Source organism: Hibiscus syriacus, unplaced genomic scaffold, assembly GCF_006381635.1.
Source record: "Hibiscus syriacus cultivar Baekdansim isolate YM2019G1 unplaced genomic scaffold, ASM638163v2 tig00111069_pilon, whole genome shotgun sequence".
Classification (NCBI taxonomy): domain Eukaryota; kingdom Viridiplantae; phylum Streptophyta; class Magnoliopsida; order Malvales; family Malvaceae; genus Hibiscus; species Hibiscus syriacus.
In genome coordinates this window covers 393,062-409,174 of record NW_024062970.1, presented here as the reverse complement: position 1 = coordinate 409,174, position 16,113 = coordinate 393,062, and the positions used below count along the sequence as shown (strand labels likewise).

At 36.3% G+C, this 16,113-nt stretch overlaps 2 protein-coding genes across 2 annotated transcripts; one reads left to right on the top strand and one right to left on the bottom strand.

Moving 5' to 3' along the window:
• Positions 1-252: 252 nt before the first annotated feature.
• LOC120151816 lies at positions 253-3,372 on the top strand. The gene is made up of 3 exons (XM_039164161.1): positions 253-260; positions 397-834; positions 3,202-3,372. Exons 1-3 carry the CDS (start codon positions 253-255, stop codon positions 3,215-3,217), a joined length of 462 nt encoding a protein of 153 aa, XP_039020092.1. The 3' UTR covers positions 3,218-3,372.
• Positions 3,373-5,914: 2,542 nt separating this feature from the next.
• LOC120151703 (BTB/POZ and MATH domain-containing protein 3-like) lies at positions 5,915-9,022 on the bottom strand. Its single transcript, XM_039164084.1, has 4 exons — positions 8,416-9,022; positions 7,353-7,701; positions 6,783-7,059; positions 5,915-6,311 (listed from the first exon to the last, which is right to left on the bottom strand). The coding sequence occupies exons 1-4, from the start codon at positions 8,781-8,783 to the stop codon at positions 6,052-6,054; spliced, it is 1,254 nt and encodes a 417-aa protein (XP_039020015.1). The 5' UTR covers positions 8,784-9,022; the 3' UTR covers positions 5,915-6,051.
• Between the last annotated feature and the right edge of the window lie 7,091 nt (positions 9,023-16,113).

The following is a 16,113-nucleotide window of genomic DNA, read 5'->3' as shown; positions in this document are numbered from 1 at the left end:
GTGAAATTCTAAACTCAATTTAACGATCATTGCATAATAATTCTAATTTTGAAAAGAGATTAGAAATTAAAATTCATAAATTAAAGAGTGAAGGAAGAGAAGAGACTAACCATAAAGGGATTGATTACTCGATTAATTTTTGATTATGGATTGGCAAACTGTGATTAGTGAAATTCCAGAATTTTGGTGATTGTTTTGTGTGAGAGTTTCTGTTTTTCCATAGCCAGAGAGAGAAAACAACAGAAAAAACGAATGACAAGGCACATATAGCGGCCCTTCGATCAAAGTTAGGAGCAAAGTCAGAAATTATATTTAGAGGGACTAAAATTGAAATATTAATTTTTGAGGGATTAGAGTAATATTTATCATATAATCTAATTATATTGTTGCGCCTAGAGATCCTTCAAGGAGTCCATTAAAGGAGAAGGGTATTGCTGACGCTCAGCCTAAGCGAAGTTCGTTTCAAGTCCAACCGACGGTGGTGGGGCTCGTTCCTCACGTATCGATCGCGGAGCACAGTGGAACTAAGGGTAATCACAGAGTTGTCAAGATTATTGAGGATCATATTTTACAGCGATCCTCAACTAAAGAGCGTGGGAACCTTAAAACGTCTATCCTCGCTAAGGGAATCAAAGCTGGAGTTTCTAAGCCTGTTCGGACCAAAAAGCATACTCCTCCTAAACTGGGCGGTCGTGCTTTGTTGAGCGATTGGATCCAGTCTGCTACTTCCGTGTTAGATGCAGCTGGGAAAACTGTTGTTTGTGCTCCTCCTAATGGTGTGGTAGAGCGGGACATGGAAATGAATGCGCCAGAGACAGAACCAAACCGAGGGAGGTTAATCCCATCTGTTCATTGTTTTTCTGTCCTGTCTGTTGAATTATGTTTAGTTGCATGCTATGGAATAGACAGGGTGTTGCTAGCCCTTCTTACCTTCGTCACTTCAAGGAGTTTATTAGGTAGTTTAACCCACCTATGGTTGCTTTGTTGGAAACTAGAATGAGTGGCAATCATGCGGATGATATTTTGTTGAGGCTGCGCTTTACGGATTCTTTCTGAGTGGAAGCCCATGGTTTCAGCGGTGGTATCTGGATTCTTTGGAAGGATGGTATTATTGTTGATATCCTATTCGTTTCGAATCAGTTAGTGCATGCATTAATCCGATCCCAGGAGTTGTCGAGAGATATTTTTGTTACTGTAACACCCGTCAGCTTAGTAGTTTCGTGTCGATCCAATAATTTATTTGATAGATTTATTATATTACGAGTGTCCTCTGGTTCGAACTTGAGTCTAATCGATTAAGAAATTAGTCTTGTAGAAGATAAAAAAGAGTTTTTTAAACTTGTGGTGAAAGAGGAAGAACATAAAATGTAATTAAACCATTGAAGAAAAACATGGTTGATTTGGTTGATTGGGTTTTTTTTTTTTGGTGAGCCAAAAAGGCTCATTTCCTTCTTCATCTTCCCTTCTTCCTTCACTTTCTTCCTTCTCTTTCTCTCAACTCAAGCAAGAACAAAAGGAATGGCTTCACCTTTCTTTATCTCCTTAAATCCAAAATTTAGAGGTAAGATTCTTAATCTAGGATTCTTAAGCTTTATGAAAAGCTCACCATCTTCTTCAATGGTGTCCATGAACTCATTTTAGGTTTTGGGAGGGTTTAAGCTTCAAGAGCTTCCTCCCATGATTTCTATTTGATTTTTAATATAGTTTAGTTGTTATTTAACACCTAGTGTCCTTCATATTCATGTTGGAATCTACGGTGACTTTTGAGTGATGGGAAAATAGTACAAGAATCCCCCTTGAGCTAAGTCAAGGTAAGGTTGATCATTGGATAAGCTATAGACATTTTTGAGTTGCTAGGAGCTGAGGTAACACACTATAACTCTTATTTACTACTTGTAATGTCATCTAAATGAACATGTTTCATGTATGGGGCAAGGAAATCATGTGGGGGTTTGAGTTCATGAAGCATGCATGTATAAATAATTCATGTAATATTATATGGTTGTGTGTTGCAAGCATTAAAGATATTACCTTTTGACCTTTAAGATACTAAATAAGATGTTGAACATGTTTACTAGTCTTAGGGGAATTGTTAGGTTGATTTTTAGGTGTTTCCTGAGCTTAAGCAAGTTATTCCCAAAAAAATGATCGATCCCTCGAAAGGATCGATACCAAACTTTCTGTTGTGCATAGGATTGATCCCTTGAAAAAAAGGTTCGATCCCTCGAAAGGATCGATACCAAACTTTCTGTTGTGCATAGGATTGATCCCTCGAGAAAAAAGATTGATCCCTCAACCAAAAAGATCGATCCCAAACTTTCTGTTGTGCAAAGGATTGATCCCTTCGTTGTTTTGCTAGATAGAAAAGGGTGAAATTGCATTCTTTAGGGGTTTAAAGCATTGAGAAATGTTGTCTTGACCTTAGCATTTTTGAATGAGTTCAATTTGGTCCATTAATTGATTTGCTTAAATACTTAAACCCTTAATTTGGGATATCATTGATAATGATCAACTCGACTAGTAACGTTATGAAATAAAATGACATAAAACTAGCCTTTGTTTGATACCCGAGAAACGATTAGGACACCCGAGTTACTCTAGCATTATGATGTTTGTCTGTTATGTTATGTTATGTTGATAGGCGAATATCTTTTGTTTGGGTACACATCTGATGCACGTAAATTACCTATCGTAACGATACGAATTTCGATGCACATAAATTCCAGCATTGTACCTTACGCTCGAGAGCCCGTATCTGTGGGATAGGGATGTGAGCTTTCAATGCACATAAATTTCGGACCTCACCCTGACCTCTCGAGGATCTGTGGTAGACTAAGGGCTAAAAGTTTTGATGCATGCAAATTTCAATTCTTACCTCGAAGCTATTGTGTTTAGATATGCTAGTATGTTGTCCGAGATGCACGTAAATTCCTCCGACCACATTGCTAGACCTATCTCATGTTTGTTGATATGTTTCTGTATATACATAAGATGTTAGGTAAGCTAGGGGTGTCGTCCTGAGATACACGTAATTCCTCCAACCACACCACTAAACTTACCTCTCAGTATGTTTGAATGTATTTGCATGCACATATTTTCGCTTGTCAACATGATCATTTGATGAATGCATGTAGTATGGTAGAGGTATTGTATGACGCGAGGCTTGTGAGCTCAGCGTTCGGAATGTGTTTCTGTTCGCAGGTGTCAGGTTTCGTAGATCATGATGGGACAACGAGATCAACAGAGGAGTCTCAACTAAGTACCAGAGAACATCAATGTCGTCTTAATGGGCATCTAGAGCTCATGGTTTGAAAGGAGTCATTTTGTATATATATATATATATGGGTTATTTATTTTATTTATCGAGTTTTTAAATTGGGGTCCTGTTTTTATAAATTGTTGCGATTTGTATTTTATATAAATATTTTGAAGCAAGTATGAATTATAGGGAAATTTTTTGGGTATTCACTTTTAAAAGTTCGTGTGACATTCGAATATGTGTGATTTAGGTGCTACAATTACTGTGGTGTACGCAAACCCTACTGCTACATTTCGCAGGTTCCTTTGGACTCAGCTTGCTGAGCTTGATCTGGGTGGGGATAATCCGTGGTTACTCCGAGGGGACTTCAATTCTTTGCTCCACCGAGATGAGAGAATTTGTTGTGCAAGTGACCGAATTGCACCAAGCCGAAGCTTTGCCAACTTTGTTTTTGATAATGCCCTTCGAGATCTCGGTTTTCATGTTCCCGCTTTCACATGGGTCTGTGGCACACTAAGCCAACGCTTGGATAGGTTTCTAGTGAATGCCGTTTTCCTTTTCTTGGCAAGACCACCTTGACTTTCCCAACATTCTAAAGGCGGCTTGGCAAAGTAATGTGGATGCTCCAGGCAATCTTGAAAATCTAAAATTGAAATTGGCTTATTGGAATATTCACACCTTTGGGATGATTGACGAGCGGAAAAAATTATCATTGCTAGACTACGGGGCATCGATCGAGACCTTGCCCAATGCGATTCGAATTTCTTGAGCAATCTTAAGGAAATGCTTCGGCAAGAACTTGATATTATTCTTGAACATGAGGAGTCTATTTGGAAACAAAAGTCGAGATGTAACTAGGTTTTATCTGGGGACCGTAATGCTAAGTATTTCCATGCTTGTGCTCGTAATAGAAGGAGAATTAACACAACTCGCTCCCTTCGTGGGGACGATGGTAGTTGGTGTACAGATGATTCGAGCCTCCGTGTCATGGTAGTTGAGTATTATACCAAGCTTTTCTCATTCGTTGGTGAGGTGGGGTACATGTACCACGTCCGCAACTATTTCCTATCTGATATTGGTATGCTTGATAGCCTTTGCTTCATGGTGATACGGATAATCCGGGATGGAAATGGGAAAAATAAGCGCATCTTCTCTACCAAGAGTGCTTATAGCCGTCGATGCAATTTGGATGTCGTGGAAGGGGATCCGATTTGGAAGAGTACTGCTGGGCACAATGGTTTCCCCCGAGTTAAAAATTTCCTTTGGATTGTGTGCAGGTGCAGCCTTCTCTCGAATGAAGAACGAGTGAGGAGGCACATGGCTTCCGATGCAGGGCGTTTGAGATGTGGTGCGGCAGTCGAATCAACCGTCCACGTTCTCCTGTATTGCTTGCCAGCCAGGTCTGTTTGGAATAGGGTGATCAAACGCAAATATCAAGCTAAGTTTTACCAGCTAGATTTGTTTCCTGGGGTCGAGCGTAATCTTTCGAACCACTGCGTTTCCCGCTTAATCCTGTTGATTGGGACCTATTCTTTGTACTGATTTTATGGAATCTCTGGATTTGAAGAAATAGATTGATCTTTGACATGGAGTTTATGGAAGTAGAAAGTGTTCTTCAAAGAAGTATTCGGATGCTGCAAGAGCTTCTCCGCCTTCGTATGCAGTAGTTTACGAGGATGCGGCCGCAGAAACTTCCACTGTGTTGGTAGGCTCCTCAGCAGGGATGGTATAAACTGAATAGTGATGGCTCTTGGCGAACGGATTCGGGACTGAGAACGTGCGGCGGTGTAATTAGGGACTCAGCTGGTAGTTGAGTGGCCGGATTCTCCAAAGCCGTCGGTGTCTGTTTGACCTTGGATGCTGAGTTGTGGGGAATATTTGAGGGGATGAAGATGGCATGGGAGTTGGGTATTCAAACTTTAGTTGTAGAATCGGACAGCAAGCAGGCGATCTCGGCAATTGATCCTCTTCAATGGTCGGGTTTTAGCTCCCCAATGGTGATGTGCATCCGTGAGTTAATTGCTCATTCCTGGAGTACTGTCTTGGGATTGTAACAAGATTGCTGACGGAATGGTTAGAGCAGCTTGGTCTTTGCCATTCGACTTTCACTCTTTCAATTCCCCTCCTGCAGCGGTTTGCGAACTGGTCCAGGCGGATCCTGTGGCCTCCTCAACCGGAATTATATATAGCCTACATCCTGGGCTGCTATCTTTTGTACTAATATATATACATATATATCAATTTTATTTATCTAATTTTTTAGATTTGGAAACTGCTGTGATACTTTTGTAGTTGTATAAGATGTTCATATTAACTTCATAATCAATTAATTATTTATTATTTTAAATCGAAGCTAAATTGCTTTAGATCATTGTACATCCAAATTAACTTCCTAATCAATTTATTATTTTAAATCGAAGCCAAATTGCTTGAGATGCCCTTTTCTCTTTGGACTAAAAAGACGAGACAAATACCGGCTATCACTTGATCTTATCTCGATTGATCTAACAAGATAAGACGTTAGGTCACATTTTATCAATTGGTCTTATCTCAATTGATCTAACAAGATGTTAGGTCACATTTTATCAGTTGGTCTTATATCGATTGATCTCTCGATTGATCTAACAAGATAAGATGTTAGGTCACATTTTCCGGATTACAGAAACAAGGAGTAAATACATTTCAACCTCAAGAAAACATAGTCCCTTTTTACATAGAACCAAAAATCCATTTCAAGTTCTAATTATCATGTTAACCATGTAAATACAGTACAAGGCACTCCTTCCAATATTTCAATCCCATGTCCCGAAACACTGCAAATACCATAGCAAATCAGCGTCTCCGAACTCGCCTGCATTCGGGTTCGGGTTCATGGGTTCTGCCACAGGACCTTCCGCTGCATGATCCATCCCATATACACTGTTGGCACTCCTCTTCCGACTTGATAGCAGGCTTAAGCTCTCCTCACTGGAAGCAAAGGCCTTCAACAGCTCCGACAACAAAGACGGGCAAGATTCCTCCAAGTGCCTGAACCCTTCCGATTGCATTACCGCTGCAAAAAGACATTAGGGAATATAAATTAACTTACATGTTACCATTGCCGAACAATTGATAGGCCAAGCTTAGGTAAAAAGAAAACAAATAATTGTAACAGAATTGACTCCAAAAGACGACAAATAATGAACTTGTGTGTCCAACAAAATAACATTCAGGTGAACTAATTTTCGAGGATACATTCCAATATCCAAAGCATTGAGCAGCTTTGACCACAGGAATATTGTGCTCTAATCCGTTTCCCAGCATTTCACATACCAGTTTTATCTAAACCTTGTGTGAGGGTTAAGGGATTATGTAAATTAACCATAAAGATGGTTTGGTACTTGAAAATTGAAATATAAGAATCCATCATCAAGAGCTAGACATGTACGAGGAAGCACAAAAATAATTCTAAAGTTGTATACACAAAACCAAGTTTACATAACCTGGAGGAATTTGCACTGTATCATCTAGTACAAACACGCACCTCCCAAGTTCACCGGAGTTGCAGCAAATTTCAAACATATGGCCTTCAGCTGTGCACAATGGTGCTGCTCAGCAAGTGCGAGGGTCGTTGCCACCGTGTCAGCATTTAGTTCTTCGCACAATTTTGCCTCACACAACACTTTGAGTCTATCTAAATTGTACAGATCAGCAGCAGCCAAAAGATGCTGCACCATGTTGGTTGATGAACACATGGATGTTGAGTCTGTAATCTCTTGTACATCAGGAAGCTTGTCGGTATAAATAAATAAGAGCATTGCCTGGAAGAACAGACAAAGGTTAAGATGAATTCTTGTTCGAGTTGATTTGCCAAAAAAGAATATTAAGCAGCACATCTAGATAGCTAAAATCTATACTTGGCAATGGTTCAAAGCCGGTTACCAGTTGAAGGTTGGTTGTATTTAAAAAGAAGTTTTAAAAGATTATGTATTATGTATAACAAATTTTAATAAAAATATGCATCTAACAAATTTCTTTCAAGGGTTTGTTTATGCAATACACTAGTTGTAGGTCCATTCTTCAAAGTCCAAAAGAAAGTAAAAAGGAGCATCACCTTGAAGATAGAAGGCTCAAAATCTTTAACTATTACTTCATCCAAGTTAGGATTCCCAACAAGCCCAAAAAACTGTGCTTTGAAAACAGGCGAGCGTGCAGCAAGGATCAACTTATGTGCTTTAAACGTCTCGTCACCAACTTTAAAAACTATATCACAGCCATTTTCAGAATCTAGCAAAACTCTCAGATTCTGACCCATGTCTGATGGTGGTACAGGAATAGAAGACAGTTTTGGCCCCTCAAGGCGAGTCCTGGCTACTCCAACAGTGCAGTTCATGATTAGACAATCGTCCTTTATGTAATCAGAACTTTCTAAAGTTGTTCTTCTAAAGAATCGTTTGTATCCCCTGAATGCATGGAAGAAAGAAGGTAAAATCATCCTTATTAAATATGATATGGACTTATACATGTACCATATCCAGTGAACATATAAATTTAACATATCATGAAAAGAATATTACAGTAAGACGTAGAGAAACTTAGATGCTCAACAATAGAATATGCACATATTTCAACAAAAACACAGATGCATATAACATTTAAAGTGAAATTAAATGGAAATCACCAGCACTTTTCATCTAAAAGAGCCAGGTTTCATTTCCTTGGTTTATGTCATTGCCTCATTGGGGCTTGTTCAGGTTTGCTTAAGTTATGCAACAGATTCTATGTGGTTTTTAACTACTTCATAATTATTGGACACAGATAAATTTCAGTGTAATGCTTAGATCCTCAAAATTAAGTGAAAGAGAATTTGCCAATAACGTAATGCTTCCCAATTGCCATGTCCTAAAACAGCACCCAAATTTATCAGTTTCATCAAACAAAAGCATAATAACAATTCCATATTCCCTTTACAATGGACCTTACAGAAAGATAACTACAAGACAGCACATACATGAATGACTCGAATATATACCTCAAACACGATCATGGTAAGGAAAAAATTATGACAACAAATAGCAATAGACAAATTGCTGAACCCAGTTTTCGATTAAAATTCACCAACATATACACCCAAATTATTAACCAAACCCCTAAATTATAAAACTCAAAATTCTTACCACATGCTTCCTCTATACTTCAACGTATAAGGCCCACTCTCCAACGCTCTATCAAAGTGACTATGAATCTTATGCTTCCCTTTCCCGCTCTGGTCAACAAGGGTGAGCTCGAAAAGCGCTCGAACATCTGTACCTTCGTTAGCCAGCGCAATGAAAACCGAAACATACATCGCACTATCCTCCGGATTTTTACCGTCGGGATAAAAGTAAATCGCCCAATCGTAACCTCCGACGGTAAAAACATCGCTGGATATACATTTCCCAGGACCCATCCCTTTCGCCAACGAATAACCCTTGATCGTGAATTGGTGCGACCCGTTCACCGTCTCGCACACCGATTTTGATTCCGAGTACTTTAAATCTTCCATGTTACTTTTATTTTCTTCTTTTCATCGAGTTCCCCAAAACCCTAACCCTAGAAATTTCATTTCTTAGGTAAATTTGGAGAAATTGTTAGCGTAAAATGTGGATGATAACAGGTTAAGGCTAGGTGACGGGATTGTGGCGGCGGCAGCAGCACCGGCGCGGAGGCGATAAAATGACCTGAGGGGAAATGTAAAAGAGGTTTTCTTTGAGATTTTTTTTCTTCTTTTTGCTTCGTGGAGTTTCTGGGTTGGTTAATGGCATGTGTAAGGTGTATATATATATATTGAAAAGAGAGTAGCAAATTTTTGTGTAAAAATTAGATTGTAAAAAAATATTTTATTTTATATAAATTATAATTAAAAATAAAATATAAAACATATTTTTATTGACATTTAATTACAGATATGTTGAATAATTTATATTATTATTGATTGAATTGGTGTATTAATATCAAATATCAATTTAATTAGAAAATAATTAAAATTTCATTATTTTAAATTAATATAGTTAGTATTAGGAATGGTAGATGAGTATAATTTCGTATACTTCGTGTCGTATCCATTCCAATTTTGGCGATGATAAGTATAAGTTTAGCGGATAGTAAGCGTATATGGTTGTACAAAGTCATACATCATGGGTAGTGGGTAGGTGATGGGTTTAAGATCTTATACGCTTTGTATCCGCCCGGCCCACATATGCCCACCCACTAATTACTCATCATATAAATTTTGGACCATTATGAATTTATGTATAATTTCAGATACTATTATATAGATCTTAAGATTTTATAAGACATAACTTATAATTTAACCAAATGTTGAGGTATAAACTCAATTAATCTTTGATTTATTTTATTATGATTCTTAATAAATGTGTTTGTTTTATATTTTGCTACTTATGTAATTTTTGAAGTTGCTTCCATGTAGGTAGAGGTGGGTACAAATGCATATGGAATGGGTGGTAGGTATTCAATTAGGTAATGGGTGTGGGGTGGATTTGAGAATGTATTCGCTTGAGCGGGTACAGATTTAAAAGTTTTATCTGTCGTATATGGTAGATACGAAAATATTAGGCGGCTATGAAAGATAAGGGAATGAGTATACGCACCTATTCCGCCCATTTTTCATCCCTAATTAGTAATCTCTCTATCTCATTAAATCTATAACTTATTGATTTGTTTGTCAAAAAATTTAACTTTGACTTATTATTATTTAAAATTTATTATTGATAAACATATAAAAAATATATTTTAAAAATCTAAAATAAGTAATTTTTAAATATATATTTTATAAAATGTAATTCTTTAAAATATTTAAAACAATAATAGTTAAAGTTTAAATTTGTTGACTTTTTTTTTAAATAGAAATGATAAACTTAAAGAATGTAACACCCACATACCGATGAAGGTGACCCGATCTGATTCGGAGTGTCACATTAGGGTCACCGGAGCGATCCACAATAAAAATTCAGGAAAATTGAATTTTTTTTGTTAAAACACCTAAAATCATAAAAAAAATTATAGATACAAAAGTAAATTTTAACAATACTCAGAAATAAAACAGATTCAGACTATGATATAAAAACAAAATACAACCTACATGCCTCCTAATCATATGCACCGTACTCCGCAAGCAACGCAAGTGGAACTCCTTTACTGATATCGATAATTGCATTGATTTGATTCTTTTAACCTGAAATGATGAGTAAAAGAGTGAGCTTTAGGAAACTCAATAATACAGAACTACTAAGTGATGCTGAAGGACATGCAGATAAAAGAAACATCATAAATTTTCCGTATTGATTTAGCAATCTACAGGTTTTCGTAATGAACTAAGGTTCCAATGATATTTCATCGAGTAAAAACCAGGAAGATTTCAATTCATAGGAAACATTCAGAGTATCAAGCTTTTAAGAGATCATATTAGGATAGTGTGTTCCAACCAAAACTAGTGAAGAGATACGAACATTTCTAAAACAGTAACAATTTAAAACATATTTTTAAAACCATAATAAAACCCTCCAACCGAACACCTTTATGCAGTTCACCAGAACTGCATCCATAAGGTCTTACCCTAAGGGTGCGTTTGGTTCACAGAATGTAAGATTACCAGTGGGAATAAAAGATTACCAGGGAATTGGATTACTGGGAATGTTGTATTTTGTGTTTGGTTGGGTTAGTAGGAATGTAAGAATACTGTGTTTGGTTAAATGAATAAAAGATTATTGGAATGTATATTTGACCAAATTGTCCTTATTATATATTTGTTTTTTTACAAGTTGAATTCTACTATAATATTACTATAAGATATTTATATATTTTCTTTAAAAAATTTAAATTCATAAAATTTATATAATTTTTTTACAAAATTGAAAATATAAAAAGGTTTAATGAAAGTGTAAAATTTTATTTTAACCCCTGAACTTTATATAAAATTTTAATTATAGACATTTTTTTGTAAATCTAAAATAGTTTAAGGATAAATTTATAATTTAACCTTCGTAGAATTTTTATTATTCAATGACAGAAAAATGATATTTTTGAAAAAAAATTAGAGCATTTTAGTCCAAAATGCTGATAATCCAAAATACCTAAGGGAAGGGAGGTAATGACATTCCCGATAATATACCCTAAAAAATTCACTGTTACATTATCGGGAATGAGATTACCGGCTAACCAAACGGAGGAATGTGGATTTCATTCCCATGGGAATCCCACATTCCCCGAACCAAACAACCTCTAAGCACACAACAAATGAGCCACCCTAAGGGAATGCATTGGGGCCTAAGGGCCTACCCAAGGGTCACCTTAGGTCTTCAAGGATTTACCAGCTTGATCAGAGCTGAACCTCCATACTCCAGAATCCTACTCATACAATATACATAGAAATCAGATTTAATAGTAAACCGTAATATATGGATCGTGATCCAGTAAAATCTCATAAACGTGACAATAAAATAAATCATATAAATGTCCTTCATCCGTACACCATATGTAGTTCCATAATTAACCCAAGGGGAATGCCTTGGGGCTTGAGAACCTACCCAATAAAGTTTCTCGGAGCCTCAGAGCTTACCCAAGGGTCACCTTAAGTTTGTAAGGATTTACCAGCTTGATCAGAGCTGAACCTCCATACTCCAGCCTACCCAGATAATATCCCAATAAAACAGTTCAAGTAGTAACAGCATATTTCATGATCTATAAATCAGGAACGATCATATTTTCCAGTGAAAACAGGAAACCATATAACACATTTCAGGTAACCATAGTTCATAATACCCTAAAAAATTCACTGTTACATTATCGGGAATGAGATTACCGGCTAACCAAACGGAGGAATGTGGATTTCATTCCCATGGGAATCCCACATTCCCCGAACCAAACAACCTCTAAGCACACAACAAATGAGCCACCCTAAGGGAATGCATTGGGGCCTAAGGGCCTACCCAAGGGTCACCTTAGGTCTTCAAGGATTTACCAGCTTGATCAGAGCTGAACCTCCATACTCCAGAATCCTACTCATACAATATACATAGAAATCAGATTTAATAGTAAACCGTAATATATGGATCGTGATCCAGTAAAATCTCATAAACGTGACAATAAAATAAATCATATAAATGTCCTTCATCCGTACACCATATGTAGTTCCATAATTAACCCAAGGGGAATGCCTTGGGGCTTGAGAACCTGCCCAATAAAGTTTCTCGGAGCCTCAGAGCTTACCCAAGGGTCACCTTAAGTTTGTAAGGATTTACCAGCTTGATCAGAACTGAACCTCCATACTCCAGCCTACCCAGATAATATCCCAATAAACAGTTCAAGTAGTAACAGCATATTTCATGATCCATAAATCAGGAACGATCATATTTTCCAGTGAAAACAGGAAACCATATAACACATTTCAGGTAACCATAGTTCATAATCCAGTTGATTCCATAATCCATAAATCAGGAGCGATCATATTTTACAATAAATATTTTACAATGAAAACTGATAACCAGAGAACATATTTCAAGTAACCATAGTTCATAAAACAATAAATTAGTGATTTCAAAATCACGTTTAAAACAGGTAAAACATTTACATGTCAAATAAGGAACACACTAGAGGATCTAAATATTATTCGGAGATACTTGGTATTTATCTGATATGGAACCATGAAACTTTTGTAATTTAATAGGATTTTAGAATCAAGATCCCTATAAAAGGGGGTTTGATAGTTAATTGATTTATCATTCATTCGGGAAGTGATTTATCAAGATCGTACAATATTCAGATATTTTTCGTACGCAATTGAGTATAAGGAAGGCATAGAATCTTGTGCATCAGAGTTACTTAAGATTTCAAGTATGTCAGGAACGATTCTTTTACTCAAACAAATAGTGGTATTCTAGAGATTTTGGTTCTTGGAGAATTATCATTAATTTAACTCAATAAGGATAAAGCAGTGATTTATGGTATTCAAGATTATGCATTGAATTATGAGGATTTCGAGTCCGATTGAACTACATATCCCAATATTACGATACTTGTCAATCATTAGGACCGTAATAGTTCACTATTATTCACTTCTTATTACTGACTGCAGCAGTTGATCTGATCAATATCAGAGTCATCCTTGATCAGTTCTTGAGGAGACGAATAGGTATTTCATTGGTATTTATTTCATTTCCACGTTGTAATAGTATCCCAAAATGTCTGACGACTTGGGTCGTGCTCCATAACCTTTAAAGGCAGTACATCATTTAGATTCATCGATGTTCCCATAGTCTATCCAACGACATTCACTTAATCCAAGTCATAAAGGTATTTAGGTCATCTCGGTATTCGAGACTATTTTAGTCATTTTGGGGTCCATACACATTAGTTATTTCTAAACTTGAGAATAATTCATCATTTAAATACTTCACTGACGTGTCGCAATTTCATCAATCTAATCCTCAAATGATCATTCAAAAACAAAGGGATCGTCGTATTAAGAAATTCCATATGTAAAATTTTGATTTTTGGGTTTTTCAATAGATCAAGAATTTAATCGGTGATTCCAAGATTCAAGCGATTCAAAATTTGAGTTCTCAGGTCATCTCCATTATCATAACAATCCATAGTCCTTTTTACATTTTAAGCGTAGTATAGTCATTCTATTCAATTTTGTCAGTAGCAATACTTTCGATAAATTAGGCTTCAAAGTATTTGTCTTTTTAGAGTTTAGGGTATTTTTGGTCATTTGAACATTTGAGGTTATTTTAGTTATTTTGTAGCTCAAGGACATTTCGGTAATTCCTTTCAATCTAAACAATATGTACTTTTTCTGATAATTGGTAAAGTATGTCCTTTCTACGTTATTTTTCACCATCAGAGTAAGTCTTGGTCTTTTACAGTACAAGGACATTTTTGTAATTTTACCCTATAGGGTTATTTTTGGTAATTTCTTATCCAAATATTTCTGGTATTTAACCTTTAAAGAATTAAGTCAAAATTTATGGTTCTTGAAGTTAATTCATTTATTAATGAATCACTGAACTTATAATTATTTCCGATCAATCTTCTAGTTTCTTATGCGAGCCATCTGAGTCTTATACAATTTACTGTCTTTTTACCGAAATTCTATTAGAGTCCAAAAATAATTAATTTTACCCAAAGGGCCAATCATTTCATCAATGCAGTTACCAATTATCAACAAGTTCTAGAAAGCATACAAAAGGTAGTAAAGTATTACCTCAATTTACGAGTCATACCGATCGACCATTTAATCTCTATTCGATCACTCTTGAACTTGAATCCAACGTCCAATAATTTATCGAATACATAGAAAACGAATTTATGTCAGAAACTGAACTTAATTGAAAAAACCAATTTGAACCCGAAGATAAAACATTGAAAAACAACTTACTGAGTGTGAATTTGACAAAATGAACTTCGGATTCGGACTCCTGACGTCCAAAAATATAAAATAAGATTTTTTAAAAATTTTGACTTTTCATCAAAGTTAATGGGTTGATTCGGACGAGTTGACTCGGTCAGATCAAACAGACCCAATTCAGACCGATTTGACTGGACCATATCGATCCGACTGGATCGGTTCCTGAAACTTCTAGACCGACGGACGAATCCCACACTCACTACCGACGCGTGGCGGCAACATAATTTTTCAGTAGACCCAATATTATAAATAATTTACCCGCTAGGGTATTGGGCCAAAAAACCCAAGAACTTTAGAACTAGGATGGCACGAGACCCAAAATATGTGCCTTTTGACACGATTATGCTTTTTTTTTTGGTCAAGTTAGGTTTTTAAAAAAAGATGATTGAATCGGGTTAGGTTTCGGTTTAAGGTAAAAAATATCTACTTGAAAAATAATTTAAATTTATATTATATATTTAAAGATAATTATAATAATAAAATTTTATATATTTCTTCTTAATTATATCAATATTTTAGTGAATCAAAATAATATTTTTTTATAAATATATTTATTTTAGGTTGGGCGTGAATTTTATCTCAAAAAATAGGATCAAGTTTGAGTTTGACAAAATTACCCTTAAACTCGAGTTAAATATATTTATAAATATATATTTGAATTGAATGGACTGAAAACGAGGGATGGGCATGGGTCGGGTTTTTGGTCCACCTGACCCGAGAACAAGGAAGCCTCCACCCGAGACCGACCCGACCCAACCAAAAAAAAGTTTCACCCGACCCAACCCGAATATATGACTTAGAAACTCGACTCGACCTGAAATAATAAAAAAATTATTTTTATTCAATAAACACAGTGATTTAATTGAAAATATATATATAGAGAGGTATTATTGTAATTATTCCTAAATATATAAGGTAAAATTATATATTTTTCGGGTCGGGTCGACATCTTTCACCCTAAATCCGAACCCAACCAGACCAGAATATCATACTTAAAAAAACCCGACCCGACCTAACCCCGATTTTTTAAAAAAAATCCGACCCGATCAGGTCGGGACGGGTCGAACCCTTCGGGTTCGGGTTGAGTGCCCATCCCTACTGAAAACTCAACTCAATCTATGTCCATCCCTATTCAGGAACAGGGTCTTGGCTGACTATGCTTACTGGTCAAGCATCAAGCTAGGAAAACAACAAAACACCATCTTCAGACCACAGACATTGAAATGAAACATTGTACAAATGATTCATCCTCCTCGTTAAGGCTTAGGTGATGTCGACGGTCGGATTCTCGTGTCGTTGAGATCGTCGATTTTCGATGTTGTCGGACTTCGAATCCGATAATTTTTACTGTCGATCGTGCTCGTTGTTATATGTTGGCGGTCCTGTCATCGTTCGTTATAATGGTTTC